Source organism: Zalophus californianus, chromosome 5, assembly GCF_009762305.2.
Source record: "Zalophus californianus isolate mZalCal1 chromosome 5, mZalCal1.pri.v2, whole genome shotgun sequence".
Classification (NCBI taxonomy): domain Eukaryota; kingdom Metazoa; phylum Chordata; class Mammalia; order Carnivora; family Otariidae; genus Zalophus; species Zalophus californianus.
The window spans coordinates 58,906,182-58,928,767 of NC_045599.1; the positions used below are offsets into that span (position 1 = coordinate 58,906,182).

At 32.5% G+C, this 22,586-nt stretch overlaps 1 protein-coding gene across 3 annotated transcripts in view; it reads right to left on the reverse strand.

Annotated features, from left to right (window-relative positions):
* AP3B1 (adaptor related protein complex 3 subunit beta 1) overlaps positions 1-22,586 on the reverse strand; it is a 259,999-nt gene that overhangs the window by 163,240 nt on the left and 74,173 nt on the right. For all 3 annotated transcript variants that reach the window (XM_027606180.2, XM_027606181.2, XM_027606183.2), the window contains exons 6-7: positions 21,316-21,382; positions 14,404-14,586 (exon numbers count right to left, since the gene is read on the reverse strand). In XM_027606180.2, coding sequence (XP_027461981.2) covers positions 14,404-14,586; positions 21,316-21,382 — 250 coding nt within the window. The remainder of the gene's footprint in view (positions 1-14,403; positions 14,587-21,315; positions 21,383-22,586) is intronic.

Here is a 22,586-nt window from a genome sequence, read left to right on the forward strand (position 1 = left end):
TAAGAGCAAAACCTCTCTTCCCTATAGTTCTATGATTCTTTTGATCTTAATCCACATTGAATTTTAAAACCAGGTATTTTGGGGGCTTGTCTTCCTGGTGCAAGTGGGACACAATTCCTTCACTCCTCAAGGGAAAACCACATATTTTGGAGACCCCTCCTGATTGTGTGGTCACTGTATCTGGGGTAAGGTCATGGATGAGGCCATGTCTTTGCCTCTCCTACCCATCTTAATGTGTCTCTTTTGTCTTTTGGTGTGGAAGTGCTATTCACCCAGTTCTCAAGTTCTTTTCAGAGGAAAATTATTCTATTTATAGCTCTAAGTTTGTTGTGTACATGGGAAGAGATGTGTTCAGTGTCTTCGGATGCTGCCTGAATCCCCCTGAATAAAAAACTGTTAAAACTCAACAATAAGAAAGCAAACAACTCAATAAGCAAAAGATATGAGCAGACAAATCACCAGAGAAGATATATAGATGGGAAATACACATATAAAAAGATGTTTAACATCATATGTAATTAGGGAAATGAAAATGAAACAGTAATAAGATACCACACATTGCTGTGAGAATAACCTAAATCCAGAACACTGACATTACTAAATGTTAATGAGGATGTAGAGCAAGGAACTCTCAATTCACTGCCAGGGGGGAGGCAAAATGGTACAGCCACTATCAAAGACAATTTGGCAGCATCTTAGAAAATTAAATATACTCCTACCAAAGGATCTAGTAATCATGATCATCGGTCATAGTCAAATGAGTCCACACAAAAACCCATAAAAACTCAAATGAGTCCTACACAAAAACTACTAAAAAAAAAAAAAAAAAGCTGGCTTATAGCAGCTCTGTTCATAATAACCAATTCCTGCAGAAAAACAATCCTTCAGCAGGTGGAAGGATGCATAAACTGTTGTAAATCCAGACAATGGAATATTATTTGGTGCTAAAGAGAAACAAGCTACAGAGCCATGAAAAGATGCAGAGACTCCTTAAATTCATATTACTAAGTGAAAGAAGCCAATCTAGAAAGGCTACAAAGTGTGTGATTTCCAGCTGTATGACATTGTAGAAAAGCAAAACTATGGAGATAGTAAAAAACTGTTAATTGCCAGGGTTTGTGTAGGGAAGAGGGATGACTAGGCAGAACACAGAGGACTCTTGGGGCACTGAAACTATTCAGTAGAATACTACAATGGTAGAGTCATGTTACACAGAATATACAACACCAAAGGTGAACACTAATTTAAATTATGGACTTCATGTGATAACCGATGTATTAATATACATTCACTGACTGTAATAAATGTACCACTGTGGTACAGAACGCTGATAGTGGGAAAGGTTGAGTGTGTAAAAAAACAGGAAGTACAAATGACCCTTGAACAACACGAAGGTTAGGGGCACTGACCTCCCCCTGCTTCCAGCAGTCAAAAATCCAAGAACTTATGATTGCTCAAAACCTTAACACTAGTAGCCTACTACTGTTGATCAGAAGCCTTCCCAATAATATAAACAGTCAATTAACACATATTTTGTATGTTATATGCATTATATACTGTATTCTTAAATAAAGTTAAAGAAAAAATATTAATAAAATCTTAAGGAAGAGAAAATACATTTACAGCACTGTATTTGCCCAAAAAAAAAAAAAATTCACATTTAAATAGAATCCTGCAGTTCAAACCTGTGTTTATCAAGGGTCAACAATATATGAAAACAATATATGTTTGTGTTTGGGGAACACAAACATTCAGTCCATGGATACCATAGCAATATAACCCATCTCTCTGACATTGGGTTAGATGTGCCTAAGAAGACCAGAGTGGGAAGGTGATGAGCAATATCGTCATCGCTTAAATCAACTATTCAGTATGGATATATGTGTTATGTGTTATGAACCTAACAATGTGTTATGAACCTAACACTGCTCTAAAAAACTGTAATTTAAAAAAAGAACCAGTGGGGGGGGAGAACCAGTGAGTTTAATATCTCAACCTATCTCATATCAAGACAGGCCTCCCTTCACTGTGTACTGACCACACCAAATACTAATATAAAAGCATCAGAATAAAATTAGCTTTTCACTTTGCTCTAAAACATTTACTTTCAGTAAAGAGAAATGTTATTACATCAACTATAAGCTTTATGAAGCCAAAAATAATTACCTTCTACTCTATAAAATGTATTTATAAAGGCATAGTTTATACATCTTTGAAGTACCATTATTATTACACAGACTCATGGAATAAAGTGTGAAATTATACTTAAGTAGTAGTACTGTAAATAAATTTTTTACCTGAAGCTCCAAACACAAATGTTCACAAAAATTAAAGTAAGTCAGTGTTTAAACCCACAGTTTTTTACTCTGAGGATGAACTTTGATTTTTAAGAGATCTTAGGACACAGGAAGACTTGCTCATTTTATCTCAGTGAATTAAACTAAGACATAAACACAAACTATGATCTTTATATTAGTTCAGTAAGGAGTAACAAGAAATATAAAACTGACAATAATTAAAAACTACATTATGCAAAATCTGCTTATATATGAAAACTGAGGAAGGAATCAAATATTCCTGAAAAACATCTTCTTCTGCAACATGTGACCAAAAACACTGGAGTCAGTAGAAATAAACAACAACTCGGGTGAACTAATCCCTAATGTTAGGAAAGATCTTTCACAAATATCTTACTGGATCCTTAACCCCATGAGGTAAGCAAAGCCGGTATTCACTGCCTTTTTCACAAGATGAAAGAACTGAGGTACATAAGCTTATTTGAATTTATCAATAATCTCACAAAGTGGTGGGGCCAGGATTTTACCTCTAAATTGTTATTCTTCATCTTGTCCTCTTTCTTATTAACTTGGCATTTATAGTAGGCAAGAAAAAGACAATGAATCTACCCACTTGCCTTCTAAATTCAGTGATAGCCTGGAGGGCACTAGCACAATCTTAAGATTTGTACGAGGACAGAAGAATCTCTGTAGTCTGCTGTAGACACAGACTATTACCTAATGCTTAAAAGCTAAGCAGAGGAATACATCATGACAGTCTCATGTGATCCGAGATACCTGTATTAGTCAGTACAGTAACAAAATACCATAGACTGGGTGGCTTAAACAATAAACATTTAATTCTCAGTTTTGGAGACTGTCAAGTCCAAGATCAAGGTGTTGGCAGACTGGGTTCCTGTTAAGAACTTACTGCCTGGCAGATGGCTGCCTTCTCATTGTCCTCACATGGCAGAGAAAGAAAGAGAAGAAGATCTCTGGTACCTCTTCTTGTAAGGATATTATTCCCATGGTGAGGCCCAACCCTCAAGATTTCATTTAAACCTAGTTACTTCCAGGGTGCCCGGCTATCTCAGCCAGTAGAGCATGCGGCTTTTGTTCAGGCTTAGAAGTTTGAGCCCCATGTTGAGTGTAGATATTACTTAAAATAAAATCTTAAAAAATTGAAAAATAATAAACCTAATAACTTCCCAAGTCCCCACCTCCAAATACCATCACCCTGGGGGCTAGGACTTCAACATACGAATTTTGGGGAACACAAACATTCAGTCCATAGATACCATAGCAATATAACCCATCTCTCTGACATTGGGTTAGATGTGCCTAAGAAGACCAGAGTGGGAAGGTGATGAGCAATATCGTCATTGCTTAAATTAACTATTCAGTATGGCTATAGCACACCTAATCAGAGAAATATATCCACTAGGAAAAAAAAGTCATGTTGAATAAAATTTCATATTTAATATTTTTCTCAAAGGAAAAAAAGTTTTTCTTCTCCCCAAAAATCATGTCTATACAAAACAAATCAGGATACGTATACTGATTTGAGACTTTTTTTCCTTACATGAGGTAAATGTTATGCTCTTCACTTTACATGTTTTATATCACAGCCCAGTGACCACTATGCCACACAGGTGGAAGTGTGGGTTTGAGGACCATTGAACACTGAATCTCCCCCAACACATCACAATTATGGAAACACCTGTGCCCAGTAACTTTCTGTTGAGCCACTATGAAAATTCAGTGTTCAATTGCCCACAGCACTTTTCATTTCTTATGACTATATGTTCAGCTCCAATATATAAGAAACAAACTTTCTGAATACAGTGGTTTCCAAACTTTGTTACTAAGAAATCTAAATCTATATAAGGCATTTTTTCACTTTTTTCTGAAATAAAATATACTCATGACACATGCTGAACTGAAGTCTAAGGGTTCTAAGACATGAGAAAGAAGGGTCCTAATTATTGGAAAACTAATTCCTGTCTAATGATGAGGAATAAATAAGAATTGCTTTTTGTTATGAGAATGTATTTTAGAGTGCTTCTCATTCAATCATAAGTTATGAAATAAAATTAAAATCAACCTAAGTATATCATGATTCTTATGTATTCATTATCTCTTTATCTTAACCCCTGAAATAAAGAAAATATATTAGAAGTAAATGTCTGGTGAACTGAAATTAATGAATGTATTCTCCTTTAGGACATTTTAAAAAAAGAATAAGGTTAGAGCAGAGGTCTTAAAATATTTGTGGACATTTCAAGGAGGAGGGAATAAATCAGTAAAGGGTTTTTTTAATCTTATGGAGAACCCTAAAATTTATATTTTAGGAAAAAAATTACATTTTATGGGGGGAAAAATCTATACTCTAGGTAAACCAAGGGTAGGAAATTAGGGTTCCAAGAAACAACAATTTAAAAACTTTAAAAGGCAAAAGTCTAGGTTATGAAAAACTCTTTAAATAAAACATAAAATTTTATAAAGGGAGCACTTATTCTTGATTAATTCCAAAATATGCATATGTCTAAATTAAATATCTTTTGAGTCACTTCTAAAAGTTATATAAGTTGTTCTAAAACTAATACATGGATAACCAGTTGAATACAAAGCTAAGAATTAGAACTGATTGTTCAGAGAGTAGGAACTGGAGATAAGAAGGAGCAGAGCATATACTTACTATAGAATGCAGCAATTCCACTCCTATACCAATAAAAACTTATGTCCACACAACGACTTGTGGCAATGTAGACAAAAGAAGGTTAGAGCTACATGAGTGTTCAGCAAAGTTCAGAGTTCAAGCATAAGCAAGTGCAGTCTGTGATTGCCAGAGACAAAGAGATAATTTGTGTGTATGTGTGTTACAGAAACTCTATGTTAAAGAAATGAGGAGGAAGGGGGCACCTGGGTGGCTCAGTCCTTAAGTGTCTGCCTTCAGCTCAGGTCATGATCCCAGGGTCCTGGGATCGAGCCCCACGTCGGGCTCCCTGCTCCACGGGAAGCCTGCTTCTCCCTCTCCCACTCCCCCTGTTTGTGTTCCCTCTCTAGCTGTGTTTCTCTCTGTCAAATAAATAAATAAATAAAGCTTAAAAAAAAATGAGGAAAAAGAAAAAGCGTAATTTATATTTACCCACATATATAACATTCCTTTCATTCTTTACTCCATTCTACAGTTACAAATTACCATCTATTACCATTTCTCTTCAACCTAAACAATTTCTTCAAGTCTTTCTTATAATACAATTTCCCCATGTAGGAATTTTTCAATTTTGTTCTTCTGATAATGTCTTCATTCCACCTTTATTTTTGAAGACTGGATTTGTCCAACATGGAATTCTTTGTTGACAGTTTTTCCTGTCAATAATTTTAAGATGATATTTCACTGTTTTCTAGATGCCATTGTTTCTGATCAGCAGTTAAGTCATATCTTTATTTTTCTGTATATAATGCATTGTTTATCTCTGTCTGCTTTCAATGTTGTTTCTCTTTTGATTTCAGAAGTTTAACTATGATATGTTTAAGTGTGACTTTTTACTTGTTTTGCTGGAGAATCTGGTAAGTTTCCTGGGTCAGTGTGCTTGGATTTTTCCCCTTCAACTAAATTTGACATTTTTTTCAGCCTTTATTTCTTCAGGTATTATTTCTGCTCCATTCACTCTTTCCTCTCCTTTTGGGAATTCATTACAGGTATTTCATTCTTTTTGGTATTATTCCACATGGCTCTGAGACTCTTACCTTGTTTTTCTGTCTGGTTTTCAGATTGCATAATTTCTACTGATTTACCTTAAGGATTCTTGACTCTTTTACTGCCTCTTCTTGGCCGTTAAGCCCGTCTAGTATATTTTTCATTTAATCATTGTATTTTTCAGCCCTGGATTTTCCATTTGGCTCTTTTTTATGGTGTCTTTTTCCTGTTAAGACTGCTCATCTATTCATTCAACACAACTATACTGCTTTTAGTAGTCTGGCCATATATTTAATAGATGCTTTACTTATCTGTAAGTGCCTTTTCTTGATTATACTGAGGTTACTTTCTATTGACTGTTTTTTCTCTTGAGCAGCAGTTATTTTTTTGTTTCTCATGTCCACTGACTGTTTTAAAATTGTATTCTGGATATGATCAACCACACACCATCAAAGTCTTCCTTACACTGCATTCCTCTGAAGTGTACTGGCATTTGTTATAGCATATATTTTACTGGTCTCCAACTGTAAACTCTATCTACCCTAACGTGGCCAGCAAGTGAAATCTCCATTTAGTTCTTTTATCTTGCAGGTGCTACTTTTTTGCTAGACCCACTAGAGCCTTCCCCACACATCCACACTTTATTGTTCAGCCAAGGATTTGGATCTATTTACTATGCATCTCCAGGGGGTTCACCCTTCTATGGCTCCCACCCCCTTCAGGAATTTCCCCCAAATATTTAGGTATTCTGCTAGTCTTGAAGTCTGTTCTCTGACAGCTAGGTAAGTAAGGTTGTGGTTTTTTCCATTATTGTATAAGTCTGGGGAGTGACTTCAGACAAAAACCTGCAAACTCAAAAACCTCACACCTTGAAATTTTGGCCTTGGTTTATATATATAGAATCCTCTCTGGATTTTTCCTACTTTTGACTGTCTTACAGTGACTTTAGATAGCTGGTTTTTACAAAAATTTTCTAGAGAGTTAACCAAATCAAGGCATTCCATCAGTAGAAGCTGAAACACTAAGTCCACTGAAGTACTACATCTCAACTGCAAGTCAAAGGTCTCAGATGAATGCTGGTATAGGGCATTTAGGAAAATTCTAGAAAAAGTGCTCAAGCATTCTAAAACAAACAAACAAACAAAAACAAAACCTTCAATATCTGCTGAGGATAAATTTACCACCCACAAATTTACTCCTTTTTCCAAATGCTAAACCAAAAAAGAATATGACATAAAATACACACAATTCAAACTGAAACTGAGTAAGAAACAAACTTTCAGTGTGGTTGTACAAAACTAAGAAGTCACACTGTATCAAACAAATGTCTGTACCTGAGCATCCCAAGTATTTACAATATGAAAAGAGCACAATAACTGTGTAAAATATTCACAGCACACATTAAAAAATGCAAAAGACAAATCATTCTGGGAAAAAATATTCCCTATGTGTCAAAAGTAAATTCTCCAAGAAGTTATTAAGAACACGAACTCAAGAAAACACAAGTTCAAAGATGAGATGATAGTTATTTGGCTTTTATTCAGTCAGGTTTCAATCTTATGTTTCCTTTATTATATAATTTTATCATTACCAAATTAAGTAAAAACTGTTAAAGAAACATTAGAGGCACGCCTGGGTGGCTCAGTTCATTAAGTGTCTGCCTTTGGCTCAGGTCATGACCCCAGGGTCCTGGGTTTAAGTCCCACATCCAGCTCCTTGCTCAGCAGGGAGCCCACTTCTCCCTCTGCCTACTACTTCCCCTGCTTGTGCACACGCTCTCTCTCTGACAAATAAATAAAATCTTATTAAAGTTTTTTTAAAAGATGAAAGTAGAGAAAGATTGTAAAATAACTGGTATTTCTGAAGCATATAAATGACAAATGGAGCAAGAAAAAAAACTTAGAAGATCAAAGAAAAGAACTCAAAAAAATTCAACAAAATAAAGAAGTGAATATGTAAATCATATAGAATGATTCACTCTGAGATGCAACCTTACTAATCTCTACAGATTAAAAAAAAAAAAGCAAAACAGATTTCTGGGGGTACAAACAAAAATATCAAGTTACACCTGCAAAGGAAAAAAATCTGTAGCTTCAGGGAGAACTTTCTGCAGAAGAAAAAAAAAGGTGTGACCCAAGACTATTGTATCCAACCAAGATGACAAGTATAAAAGTAACACGACATTTCAAATACATAAGACCTAAGAAAATACTGATTCCCTAAGGAGATGAAAATGTTACTGTACAGAAATAATATTTGCAAAGTCATAAATAAATGAATACACATTTATTAAAAAATTGTAATAAAACAATACTGCAAAGATGGAATAATGAAAGCATGAAACAATACAGAAGAATGCCATATCTTCCATTTCTATAATAGGAAGTCAATATAAAATGTCTAAAATTCATAAATCAAGAAAGAGCAAAACATGCATATTACTAAAAAATATGCATATTACTTAGAAATGGAGAAAGTTAAATACACACACATCTAAAAGAATTTGAGGTAACTAATTCGGGCATGGGGAAGGGTAGAAGAGGAAAATGTTGTTTCTTATAAGCCGTGTAAGTATTATTTAACTTTTTTTTTAACCATGTATATGTTTACTTGGATAAAAGTTAAAATATTTTTTTAAAGAGTTTATTTGAGAGAGTGAGAGCGAGCAGGCAAAAGAAGGGGGGAGGGGAAAGGGAGAGGGAGAAGCAGGCCCCTTGCTGAGCAGGGAGCAGGATGCAAGACTTGATCCCAGGACCCCAGGATCATGACCTGAGCCAAAGGCAGATGTTTGACTGAGCAACCCAGGTGCCCCCAAATTTAAAATATTTTTAAAAAGACACTTCATGAGTTAAAAAAATCCAAGCAAAAATAAAGTATGAACAAGAAAAATATGGACTCTTAAATGTTTCATAACTATAAGAGGGAAGGGAGACCCCATTTCAGTATCTGTACATAGTCCATGGTTTCCCAATAAATTGCATATTGAACCTTCATCTATAGGCGTCTGAAAAAAGTGCACAAAAACTGTGGTATTCGTATTGTAAAGCATGGATTCTACCATAACTCCTCACTACTATTATTTAAAAATTTCACACAATGAGATTCAAAAATAATTCCTTAGTAAGATACAAAATTTATCTTACAAAGAAAATTAACCTGTAAAGAAAATTAAAATTCAATAAAAAATAATCTCTAACATGTAGGTCCTGTAAGACAGGACGTGATGCACTCTTCCCCCCTACCTTTACATTTTCAGAAAATTGCTAATCAAGAACTATGCATATGAATTTAGTGTTCTGATGAGTTATTTTATAGCTGTCCCTGAAAAACTTAAGAAATTTATCTCAAAATACTTTAAACAAAAAACTTGGAACTTTCTTACATCTATCTAAGGTTTTAAAACTGAAGTACAGATATATTGAGAAAAATAAAAGTAAATTTATCACTCCAAATTTCAAAATGGAATGCATACTGCCACTAAAATTATGTTACCTGGATTCATAAGTAAAATGTCACTCTGAGTACATAAAGTTTTAAGTTCTAGATCATGAAAGTAAAAAATTTTGATAATTCTTGCAAAACTGTCATTTCCTAGAGAAAGTTTAACTTCTAAAGAGCTAGATTCATAAAATTAAAAACTTTCTGTCAGGCCCCAGTGTGCCCAAGCTTTCTTTCAGTTTATAATTAACACCACTAAAGGGTTTTGGGTTTTTTTAATACTCTTAAAATTTACTTGTTTTTTTTTTTTTAATAACATTTATTTTTTTAAATCCATTACTTCTACCAAAGAAACTTTAATCTTAAGAGATTTACATTTATGCTTCAAGTATTCTCCCATAATCGGCTTGAGTGACACAAAGAAAATACTTAAGTAATTTTATATCCTTGAAAATTATACAAACTTGACCTAGAATAAAAAAAAAAAAACCTACATGGACTGCAAAGAATAAGGTAAATTTGAGAAAATAAAAATGCAAATATACATTTTAGCAGTCTCTTGAATTTATTAACCTAAAAGGTTTAATTTCCATTTTCCTGCATCAGCTTTATTTATAAAATGTCGTGCCCTATAAATACGCTGTTATTTTCTATAGTCAAGCACCCTCTTAACAAATCTTCTCATTAATATGTAAATTTAAAGTCAATCGGTCTTCTCCCTGACAGCCCCATGAATTCCTAGTGCACTGTATAATCGGCTTTGACTTGGCATCCACTATTTATCATCAAAGATGTCAGTTAGAAAAATTATGGAAAATGCACTGCAATTGATATGACTGCAATCTACTTTGTCAACACTTAATTGTTCCTCAAATCATACATTTACATATAAACAGCCTAAACACTGATCTATAATGATGCAAATAAACTAAATTAAAAATCTCTTCTGCCCTGAAGAAGCTTGTTTGTATATGATGTGTTCATTTGAGAACTTATTGACAAAAGCATGTTACATCAGCTCATCTCAAAAAGTATTTCTACTAATTTTCAATTCCTCAAAAAAAACAATTTTGTTACCTTTCAAGCATATAAACATAAACAAATGTTTTAAAAATTCAATGAGAAACACGATTTTTCTCTTTGAAAAGCAAATTTAATTATAGTTGTTACCTAATTGCAATGTCCAAGCACTATGGTTTGGGGGGGCTTCAAATATGGCTTCAATTGGAATGCAATAAGCAAACACAGAGTAACTTATTAAAGTAAGCAAAAAGATATTTTAATTTAAAAGTCATGAGGTAAAAAAAAAAGGTCATGAGGTAACAGAAAATAAAGGAAAGACTGTTGACCTAGAGATCAGATTACTCTATTCATATTTCTGGCTCCACATTTTATAAGCAATATTATCTTACATGAGTTGTTAAAAATCTATATGCGTCAGTTTTGTTATCTATAAAATGGGTGTAATAATCGCTACTTTCCTATCTCAAAATACTACAAAAGTACAGCAAAATAACAAATTGCTAAACTTAAAGTATCACAATGTTATTTTTCACATATTATCTTAGTACCTGAGAAAGAAATCCCTTGATTTCCTGATCCCAGGACCCTAGCATTATGACCTGAGCTGAAGGCAGACACAACCAACTGAGCCATCCAGGCATTCCCTTTAATTAAAATTAAAATTTTTCATTTTTAAAATTAAAAATTACCACGTGTAGTCCTAAAAAATTGGATGCAACTTAAAACTCTAGGCCAAAAAGCCTCTAAGATTACAAGTGGCTGGACTGCACACTGAAAAGCTGCTCAGTTAAACAGAATTCTGACAAGCCATACAGAAAGTCTGAGATGGGTTAACTCAAAGAGTAAGCATGGACATGGTCTAAATGATGATAATCCATCTGAACCTTAATTTTATAAATTGTATTTGTACCAAAAGCTAATAACATGTTGGACAATCTCTAACTTCTAATACCGCAATAAAGGATGACCCTTCCAAATCTTTCCTGCTGGTATGGAACAGAATACATATATATACAAAAAGACAAAAGCCTGTTACCTTATTTATTAAATTAATAAATAAAGTGAAATGTGTTATCCAAAGTAAAATTTACAACCACTAGAACAATTGAAATTAAACAGTTGCCAGTAAATACCGCTACGGAGTCAACCAAGAGGTTATTATAAGAAGGAAGATTTATCTTTTATTTCACTGTGTACCTGAATTCCTTCTTTAATTTAAAAAAAAAAAAAATAGTGGGATGCTTGGGTGGCTCAGTCAGTTAAGCAGCTGCCTTTGGCCCAGGTCATGATCCCAGGATCCTGGGATCAAGTCCCACATTGGGCTCCTTCCTCAGCAGGGAGCCTACTTCTCCCTCTCTCTCCCTCTGCTTGTGTTCTCTCTGTCAAATAAATAAAATCTTTAAAAAAAAATAGTTATAGTTACAGTTAGCTACACCCTTACAAATCTTCTATTTTATTGAGGTTTTCTTCTTTTCTTTTCTTTCTTTAAGCCAAGGAATCTTTCTCAAAGAAAATCATATTCATAGCTGTATATGAAAGGCAGACAAAGATGAATGCTGCTGTTTGGACCAGAAGCAAGAACCCAGAGAGGGGCAGAGTCTAGAGCACCACTGCCCCCTGTGGTTGTTCCTGTGGCAGTGTTACAGCATCCTGAGGCCTGACGTGCACATTTGAAAACTAATGAATTAGTCTATCAACACATAATCTAGAATAATGCCAAGGTCAGAGTGCAAATAAGTGGCAAAGTTAAGAAACTACTTAGGCCAGTTTCAGTATACCCAGGACAAGGACCAGGGTTCATCTCATATTTGTAATAATTAATGTCTAAAGAATCCACATGTGAAAACACATGGAATACATACATATAGCCCCAACTTTTTAAATTACTTGTCAAAAGAGTAAATATATATGGTAGTGCAAAATTTAACCTCTGTGACTTGCAAATAGCTTTCAACATGAATTTTATCTAAAATAAGATGGAATAAAATTCAAGGAACAGAAACACAAATAAATAGACAAACTGCAAACATAGAGATTTTAAAGTCTGTTACATATTTTTAGGCGATATGGCAAGGAAAGATGTATTTTAACTCCAATTTCTACATAATTAACAAAGCAAAGGATTATGTGCACAGAGATACCGAAAATGATTTGATGGTGAAAGGAAAGTAAAATTTAAAATCTTATTAAAAAGTGACAGTGGTTAGACAAGTCAAAATTACTTTATAACTTTCCAACGGGGGAAAAAATGTATCTGAACAGCACTCTGGAAAAGAACTGGCTGAAATCAAACAACTTATTACTAGCAACAAAAATCTGTTGTCAAAGTTATCACTTACATCAAAGGGCCAACACATTTGCAGCACGGGCATGTTGTTGCTTAATCCAGCAAAAGTGCCATCAAGAGTTTACTTTGTTCAGTGACAAATAAAACTAACTTTATAAAAAAAAAGCAATCATCAATTTAAGTGTCCTATATACCATGATTTTTATATATTAATAATTGAAAACTATTTCAATTTTAAATAACCTAAATACTTTCTTAATATTAAAATTAAGATGGAGTCAGTATTACAAATATTCTTATAGATAAATATATACTTTTAAAATGTTAAAATACTTTTTAATACTAACAATACTAAGTCACTGTAAAAAGCATCGATGAATATTTTAAACATTTAAACCCCTTAAACATCTGAGAGCTTAAGATGTCATCTAAAATACATATTATGAACATTCCTCGATTTTATATACATTTTCCTCTCACTTTATTTCTAATTAACAAAAGTGAAATGAACTCAGCACTCAAATGTACTGAGCAACAAACTGTATGTACATATATGTTTGTATAAAACCATTATGATATAATTGGGGTATTTCTGGTCTTTACTTTTTAGGCAGTTGATTTTAAAACTCTGTAATACTCCTTTTTCCTTTTTAATTGAAATATAAGTTGACACACATCACATTAGTTTCAGGTGTACAACATAGTGATTTGACAACTCTATATATTATGCTGTGCTCACCACAAGTGTAGCTGCCATCACCATGCAGTACTTTACAATATCATTGAATATATTCCCTAAATTGTACCTTTTATCTCCATGACTTACTCATTCCATAACTGGAAGCCTATTATCTCCCACTCCACTTCACCCATTTTGCCCATCTCTCCACCCCCCTTCACCTGCTTTTTAAAATGACAAAAAAGAAATATCACAAGATTAGAATGAATGTGCTATTCTTGTAATATTTAATTTCTTTTTTTAAACAAATTTAAAACCTACACTTAAATATTAAATATATACACACAAAGACCTCTATTGCAAAATATGTAATAAAATTTCCTCAACTGTCTATTAAATAAAGAGGGTATTAAGTATGCCTCTAATGTTAATATGCACAAAGAAAACAACTTCATTTTAATGTTTATTTAATTATAAACTTTACTAAAATTCTATCAGCTTAAGTGAAAAAAAGGAAAACAAACATTTTAAAATATAAAACTAGGAAAAGGTAGTTTAAAAGTTCAGCAATATTTATCTACAAAGGCAGGAAATTCTCTTAGGTATAAATTCACATGTGCTAGAATCACATTACCCACTTGTACAAGTGAGTCACTTGAACAGTTGAAACTTAAAGATATGAAAGCAACTAATCTCAAAAAAAATCCATGATTTGGCAATATCACTGCAAACACTGTACCAGGCTCTGCTCCTAACAAGGGCCTCTTGCCAAGTATCATACTAAAAGTTTGTATGTCATTAAGTATATATCAATCAGTGCCAAAATAATGAAAAATTATCCTTGCATTTATTTTTGTTTCCTGCTTTCCAAAAGAACATGAAAAAAAGGAGTCCTCCATAAATATGCAGATCTCTATATTTTACAACTATACACATTTTTAAAAGCTCATTCATTTTCTTAGTATACTTTATAAATGGAAGACCATTCAACACTTACCTCTTTCCAAGGACTGACAAACTGTGTGCGAGCATATCGAGTTAGCATGTGGATTATGACAACCTGTCCCCACTCTTCTACATCAACTAGTAAATTACAGAGCTTGCGGTAATTCTTGTGAATCAGATCTATTCTGTCCGGGCATACTTCTTCAAAAGCCATCACAACACTCCCAGCTACCAGCTAGAAAAGGAAGAAATAGTAACTCATTAAAAAACATTTTCCCTCCATCAAAGATTCTACTCAGGCATTGCAGAGATACAATCAGTGTTACGACAATTTTAAAGTATTGAGTTATTTAATTTAAAAAATGACTATTCATGTATAAATAACAAATTTTAAGTGTCACTCCCTTAAAGAATAATTTTATACCTGTAACATGTCTGAAAAACTAGTACCTTCCTGAAATATTACAATTAAAAGTATTAGTATTAGAAATTCCAACAATTTTTTGTCAAGTTAAATTTTAATAAATTGTTCATATATGGATTCAACATTTTCGTCATATACATTTTTCATTTTTAAAGATAACCTAAGTTCCAAATGAATGATTCATTATTTAGTACATAACAACATTCAGAAAAATAATCAAGACAATAACAAAGACCACATCATGTCAGTTTAAAATGAGAAAGACAATGAATTTATTTTAAAGTTTGTGAGGAACTCCTAAGTGTTTCTGGTACAAAACACTTTCAAATCTTCAACATTTTAATCCACCTGTTAATTTTTACCAATATTTCATTTACAAAGAAAACACACAGGCTAAAATTTTAGTGTGTTATTATAACCTATGTAACAATGTGTATAAGATGAAATAATGTATTACCAACGAAAGTCAGCTCTCTCCAAGACCAATTAATGAACCATAAGTGCTGTTTTTGTAATTGTCATACTTGGGCAAAGCAGTGAAATTAAGATATCTTTGGGATAAAGATACAAGCTAAGTAGAATACATAATATACAAATACTTCTATATATGTACCACTGATATATGTGCAGTTAGCCAACAATATAATACTGTTGAAAAAATAAATTAATATCATATTCCTTCTAAACACTAGGGATCTTCATTTTAGTGTCTAAAATTTCCCCAATGACTTAAAATAAGCAATTAAATAGAAATGTAACTTACTGAAATGGTACTTTCTGAAAAATACTAGATAACAATGATATTTGTATTTTTAGTGTTTGTCCCTCTACTTGGCTGACATTTAGTTTATTAATATGCAACCAACAATACAATTGAAAGAAAACAGCTCAGAATATAGACTTGCTATTATGCTAAACAAGTTTCTAGTCCTGTGGGGATTTTATGAATTACCAATCAGTATAAACGTGAAGCCGCATTTATTGACTCCAGCCCTGCCCATGTACTGGTGCCTGCTGGTCCCAGCATGAATGCACTTCAATCGAAAAAGCAAAGAATTGATTATTTGTGTGAACTAAATAAAAAATGTATTATACGTATAATTTCCTATTTGCTATTGATATGGAGAGGAAGTTAAGTTTATGTTTTCATCTCCACATTTTGATATCCTCTGCACAAATCACTCTTCGAAAATTATATTCTGTGATAATATTTCTAAAGAGTTAGATTTTGTATCATTTAAAAATCTCTTAAAACAACTAAACTTCATGACATCAAACTATAGAATAAATTAGTATTTGTGAAATCTACTCATAGATATATTTTATATATAGGTCAATCTTACATTAATAGAAGACATACATATCAACTGATATAGGATACTAAAGTACAAAAATAAATAATACCACTTAGAATAAAATAGTCCATGAAACTGAAATAGCAATTCAACGAAGTTTCAATTTAAGAAATACTATGTAAAATCAAGCATTTTGCCTAAGCCTAGATCTTTTTCAAAGCGTTTAATTAAAAGAAAAATCAGCTACCAAATGTTATTAAATTTATTAAACTGAGAGCTATAGGTACAACATAATTCTAAAGTACTAACCGATAATGGAAAAAAGAAAATACTTAAGTACAAATAAACTTTAAGGAAACACAAAAATAATTAGAATATAAAGAAAAGTATCTTCACAAAATAAAACTGACCATTTTAGGTATTTCATTGTACGGATTTAACAAACTAACCCTAGGTTAAACAATGCCAGAATTGGTAATTTTGGTCTGTTAAATGTTCAATATTCTATAAAACCTCAAGAATTAAAATAAAATGATCTACTCAGATTTTAAAACCAAAAATATTGGTTTCCCAAAAACAGACAGTTAATTTCCATCTCACTGTGTCAATAGTAGCTTTTTATATAAGGGGAAAAATAAATCACTCTAACAAAACTAGCAATGAGCTCATCAAATTCAAATGCAGTTTTCCATTTATGTATTTTTTATATTAAAGCTATAAACATGGTTCATTTATCTTCCCTTGGTTGCCATGTTTTTCTGTGCTGTTGCTATGAACTTCAGCCATTAGCTGTGCTCCAAGGTAAACTACATGAACCATCAACAAAAGTGACACCCCATCTATGGAGTTCATATTTTCTCCAGATTATCTATGCTAGTTGACAAGCTGGTAATGAAAAAAATCACACTAAGCAAATGGTTCCTCTAATAACAATAAATTTTCTATAAAATTATGAAGGGTACAAAACGTTTCCTTGCATCTATTTTGTCATGAATTCTAATTAACGTTGCAAAAACCTGAGAGTGCTGGGTCATCACAAGAAGTGCATCAAGGTTTGATTGATAATATGGTGTAAGTTGGCCAATGCTGCCAAGATTTTCTTCTCTTAAATTAATGGCCATCCAACCTGCCCTAATCATACAGCCCAAATGATATTCCCCTTCTTATTTCAATTTTCTTGAGGCATGGAAAATGGGAAAGATCAGTCATTTATCTTCTAATAGCTGGATAATAGATCTATCACAATAAAACATCTGCACAAAATCAGAGGTATGGGGGGTTTTTTTGCCCACAACAGTGAAGCTTTCACCAACATTAAATCAATAACTTATAAAATGCTGTCTTACCCCCATAGTTTAGTTATGAACTACCAATATATTCATTAAACATCATTTTGCAGCTAAATTAAGGAGAAACACTGTCATAAAAAATATATAAACTGAGTTTTTCAGTAAGCATTGACCAAATCTGTTTTCTTAAGAAACTCTGTTTTCTATTAGAAAGTTAAATGCTATCCATAGGATTTCTTTAAAATTAACCTGAAACAGGAAGAAATAAATACCACCTTGCTTTTGAGGTGTTGTAAATAAGACTGTCCACTGCTATGCTTAAATTGCTCAACAAATAATGGATTTCTACCTTTTAAAGGCAAACCAGAGAAAGCATTATAAATTTTAAAAATGAATTTGTAACTAAACATCAAAAAGGAGTATTTAGGATATGTTAAATAGAGAACACAGGAGGATAACGGTAAATCTAGGAACATACAATGAAGAAATTGTATAAAGAGAAGTTGTAACAGCTGAATGGGGATAATGGAACATTATTAAAATATTCCCTTTTAATTTTACTGACTATAGTTGTGGGGTATCTTTCAAAATTTATAGGTAACCTTTAGACAATAGTTACCTAAGTAGCTCTAAAATTTTCTTCCAGTTATCTTACCATAACAATATTCCTTAACCTTACATGATGCATTTTTAAAAAAGGACTATTTTATGATAAATATTGGTCATACTCTAGTAAAATGAAAATGCATTCTCTTTTAATATGTTTATATTTCCACCTTTCCTTAAAATGAGAGTTATAGAACTCACTGTCTTTGAGATCTTAATTGTCAGAAAGTCTTCCTTTAGGCTAAAAGAAGCAACAGAAGATGTATCTCAAAGTCAAAATGTTAAGTGAAGAAAAGTTTTAAATACATTAAATTTATATTTATCAGCAGCAATAGCAACGTTAACATCATGATAGTGATCCCAAGAAGCTCCTGCTGATAACAAATTCCTTTTCAAAATGTGGAAATAAATTAGACGTGCACAGTTCACTTAATTGGGAAATTTTTAAACAGAAATGATTTGGGATTCTTACTGGTTTTTTTATTTTATTTTATTTATTTCTTTGAGAGAGACAGAGAGAGCGAGCACGAACAGGCAGAAGGGGTAGAGGGAGAGAGAGAAGCAGACTCCTCACTGAGCAGGGAGCTGACGTGGATCCCAGCACCTTGAGATCATGACCTGAGTGGAAGGTAGATGATTAACCTACTGAGCCATCCAGGAGCCCTGATTCTTACTGTTTTAAATGTCAATTACACAAGAGAAATTAATTAGTCATAAGAATTGGAAAAGAAGAAGTAAAATCACTCTACTGGCAGATGAGATATTTTCTAGAATAAACTATGGAGAATGAATGATATAACTAAATCAAAAATAAAAGAACTTGGTAAGGAAGCAAGATATAAAACTACCATACAGAAAATCAAGAGCTTTTTTTATATACCAATATAACAAGTTTAACAATAAAAAGATAAAGCAATTTCAATTTACAGTAACATCAAAGAAGTCAGACTACATATTAATACAACTCTAGACCAATATTTAATTCAATTAGCAATCCCCATCTCAACACTCCCCACACAGGTACATGCTAGCAATTCTGAAACACTTGCTCTTCATCTTGGGACTGAACAAGTAAGTAAATATACTGAAGATAATGAGAGCTACGTTTTTTAATGCTGGAGAAAGAAGCTGAAAAGGTGGGAGGCTAGAAGGAACCCCGTACTACTGTACTGGAATTAGAGGCATCAGTATAAACTACTGACATTTAACACAGATAGAAAAATAGATATAGATGTCTTTTGAGTTAAAAAATACATAAACATGTAACACTTTAGGAAAAAGGAGTGCCTCATTAGTGACAGACCATCAAAGCTCCCGTAAGATCTACCTGCAAACACCGAATATGATGTACATCATTTGGGAAGCAAAGTGTTAAAAATGGTAGTAAACACCTAATTATTATCACCAAAAATATTAGTAATTACTAATTACTATCTCCAAAAAATGACAGTAAACACCTAATTGCTATCACCTAATTACTATCACCAAATTAATTCCACAATCATTCAACAAATACTAAATACCTACTATGAACAAGTACTCAATGTTTTCTACTGTATTTTGGAAATAAATGGTCAGAAATTAATAACCAATGGTTGCAAATTTACAAAGAAATTATCCTTTACATTCCTTTTTCAGGCATTTATTTCTTATTGGGAATATGTATTAACCCCCTTTTATGGTGTCAGGCACTATGATCAGGGTTATATATACAACAGCTCTTTCAAAACAAAACTTTATACATTAGAAATTACAAGCTACACAAATTTGGAAACTGACACTTATGAAGGCTTAATACATAGCTACCAAAGGGGAGAAGTTTAGACACAAACCCAATTCTGCCTTATTACAAAGACTGCAATTTTCACCTGTGACATATCTTTTTTAGGAAGACATGCACACATTATAAATGGAGATTTCATTCCTGGGCCATGCAACAAATTTCTTTTAGTCTATAATGTAACAGAAATCGTGGTAAACTACATTAAAGTAAAGGATCTGTTTCTTACAGATCTTACTATATTCTCCACAGTCCTTGGCAAATGTCTTGCATGTCAAAGAAACCAAATGTTTTTGTATTATTACCAAAATCTAGTTAACCATAATACCAATAATACTGATTCCACATCTGGGTCCTAGAAGCAGATAATAAGTATGCCAGACAGAAGACAAAAAGAAATCAAATTTCTTTTCTGTCTTCATTTATTGGGCAAATCTATATTTACTTACCTCCTACATTACATCAAGCACTATAGAAGAAATACAATGAAGATTTCTGCTACATTACAGACTAAATATGCTGGATGGCTTAGGAATGAAGTCCCCAACCATAATTTCATGTATAAAACAATATTTTCAAAATACATAGCGGGAAGAAAAAGTACATAGTGAAAAACTCATTAAAGGAAGTAAAATGTTCAAAAGACTGTATTCATTTAATGTAAATAGAAAGCAGTAAAAGAGGAAAGAGGAACAAAAAGACATGAGACAGAAAAACAAGTAAATAGCAGCTATAAATTCAACTAGATCAATAACATTAAATGTAAATGGATTAAACCATGTATAATCAAAAGGCACAATTGTCACAGTGATTAATAAACAATATCCAACTATATGCTGTCTACAGGAGATACACATTGGATTCAAAACTACCAACAGGTTGAGAGTAAAAGCAAAGAAAAAGATGTATCATGTAAGCAGCAACCATAAGAAGGCAAAATAGTTGTACTTATGTCAGACAAAACAGGCAGATCCCATGGATCATCACTGTTCCTAGATCTCATTATCACTATACAAAAAGAACGGGAGTGGGAAAGGGAGAAGGAGGAGTTAAGTACATTCACAAAAGATGACTTTCATTAGCCAGTAAGATCACTTTTACCAGCAATAAAACAGTCCTATAAATAAAAAAATGTTTTAGAATCTTTTTTAAAAAACACATTTATAATACTCCTCTAATTTTTTGATATCTCTTTAATGCTTACTAATACTTTATTTTAAAACAACTATTTGTTCCCAGGTGATTCAGCCTTTAAAAATCCTAATAAATCACTGCTTAAAATAAAAACTTTTACACTCAAAGCAGTCAAAAATTTAGCCACAGATTAAAAAGGATTTTCACCCCCATTTGTTCTTCTGATTCCAGATGAAGAAACATGTAATAAGCTAAAATTCTAAATACAACATTTCTCTTTATAAACACATTTTTGTTCTTCCAAGGATTTTAACGAACTCCACTAATATTTATACCACTTCAAAATCAGTAAAAATAATTATACCACATATACTATGGCAAAATACTATGTAAATAAAACACAATTTTAATTTGACATAAAAAGGTTATCACTTACTGTGCTTTTATCCTTTAGAAGTTTTTCAATTACTTCAATTAACATTTCCTTCTGCTCTGGATCAAGGCTAAAACATAAAAAGAAAAGAACATACATTAAATTTTTTCCCTTTAATTCAAATTTTAAATGAAGCTAATCATTTCAAGAATATTAAGAGAATTTTTTAGGGGGGAGGGAGAGCAAGAATTATGTAAAGACAGAAACAAAACAAATCTGAAATAAAATGGGACTTTTCTTTCCTCCCAAATATGTCCTAATCTTTCTCTTTAAAGTTGCTCATATTAATTAAACCCAGACAGTCATACCGTTAAGAAAGTATTTAAATATCAACTTCACTTCTAAAAAATAGTTGGAAAATCTTTAAAAAGTAATTACAAGTAGATAAATGATGAATTCCTCTTTTAACTGACGGGAAAAAGTAACAGAACAGCAATGATTTTTGACTATGGATACATAATGGTCAAAAACAAATAGAGAATTCCTAAATAGGAATTTTTTATCATTTCAGTTCAATAATAGAGACATGCATTACAAAACCTGCCATCTAAAAACAAAAAAAATAAGCAAAGGCTTACATATATACAAAATTAAGAAATGCGTCCTATTAGCAGCTCTAAGCACTGAAATACTGATAACAATATAATTTCTTCCTAACATGGAATTCAACTGCTGTCCACTTACTGTGAAGCTGAAGAATAGTTATACAAAGATAAATAAGACAGTCTAGTAAAGAAAGTCCCAAACATAATCATTCCATATAACAGAAACATGTACAAGGGATAACAGGCATAAGAAGAGCACCAATGCAGGAAGAAGGATTATGGAGGGTTTCTTACAAGAAGTGACATAACAGATGAATCTTAACAATATGGCTTTAACTGAAAAAGGGAGAAAATTTTCTAGGTCAAGACTAAACAGATGGTCATAAGTTAAAAACATTTATTTTATGTAGAGGACTAATAGGCAGTACTGAGCTATTGGACGGTAAATTGCAGGCAAGGAGAATAAGGGTTGGGGGTGGAGAGGTAAAATGGGGTCCAGTGATGGATTTTTAATCTGTCACAGTGAGCTTGGATCCTATTCTGCAAGTATATAAGCAAGAAAAGATAGTGAGAAGTATGATATAACTTTGTCTGACAGTTAACCTAGAAAATGAATTTTTACTTTTTACACACTTATGTAAGTTTATTACTAACCATTATAATTATTTGAACAAACTTTGTAATTCTTTCAAATTCTAGCTCCAGTCTTCCTTCTCCAAGCAGTCTTTC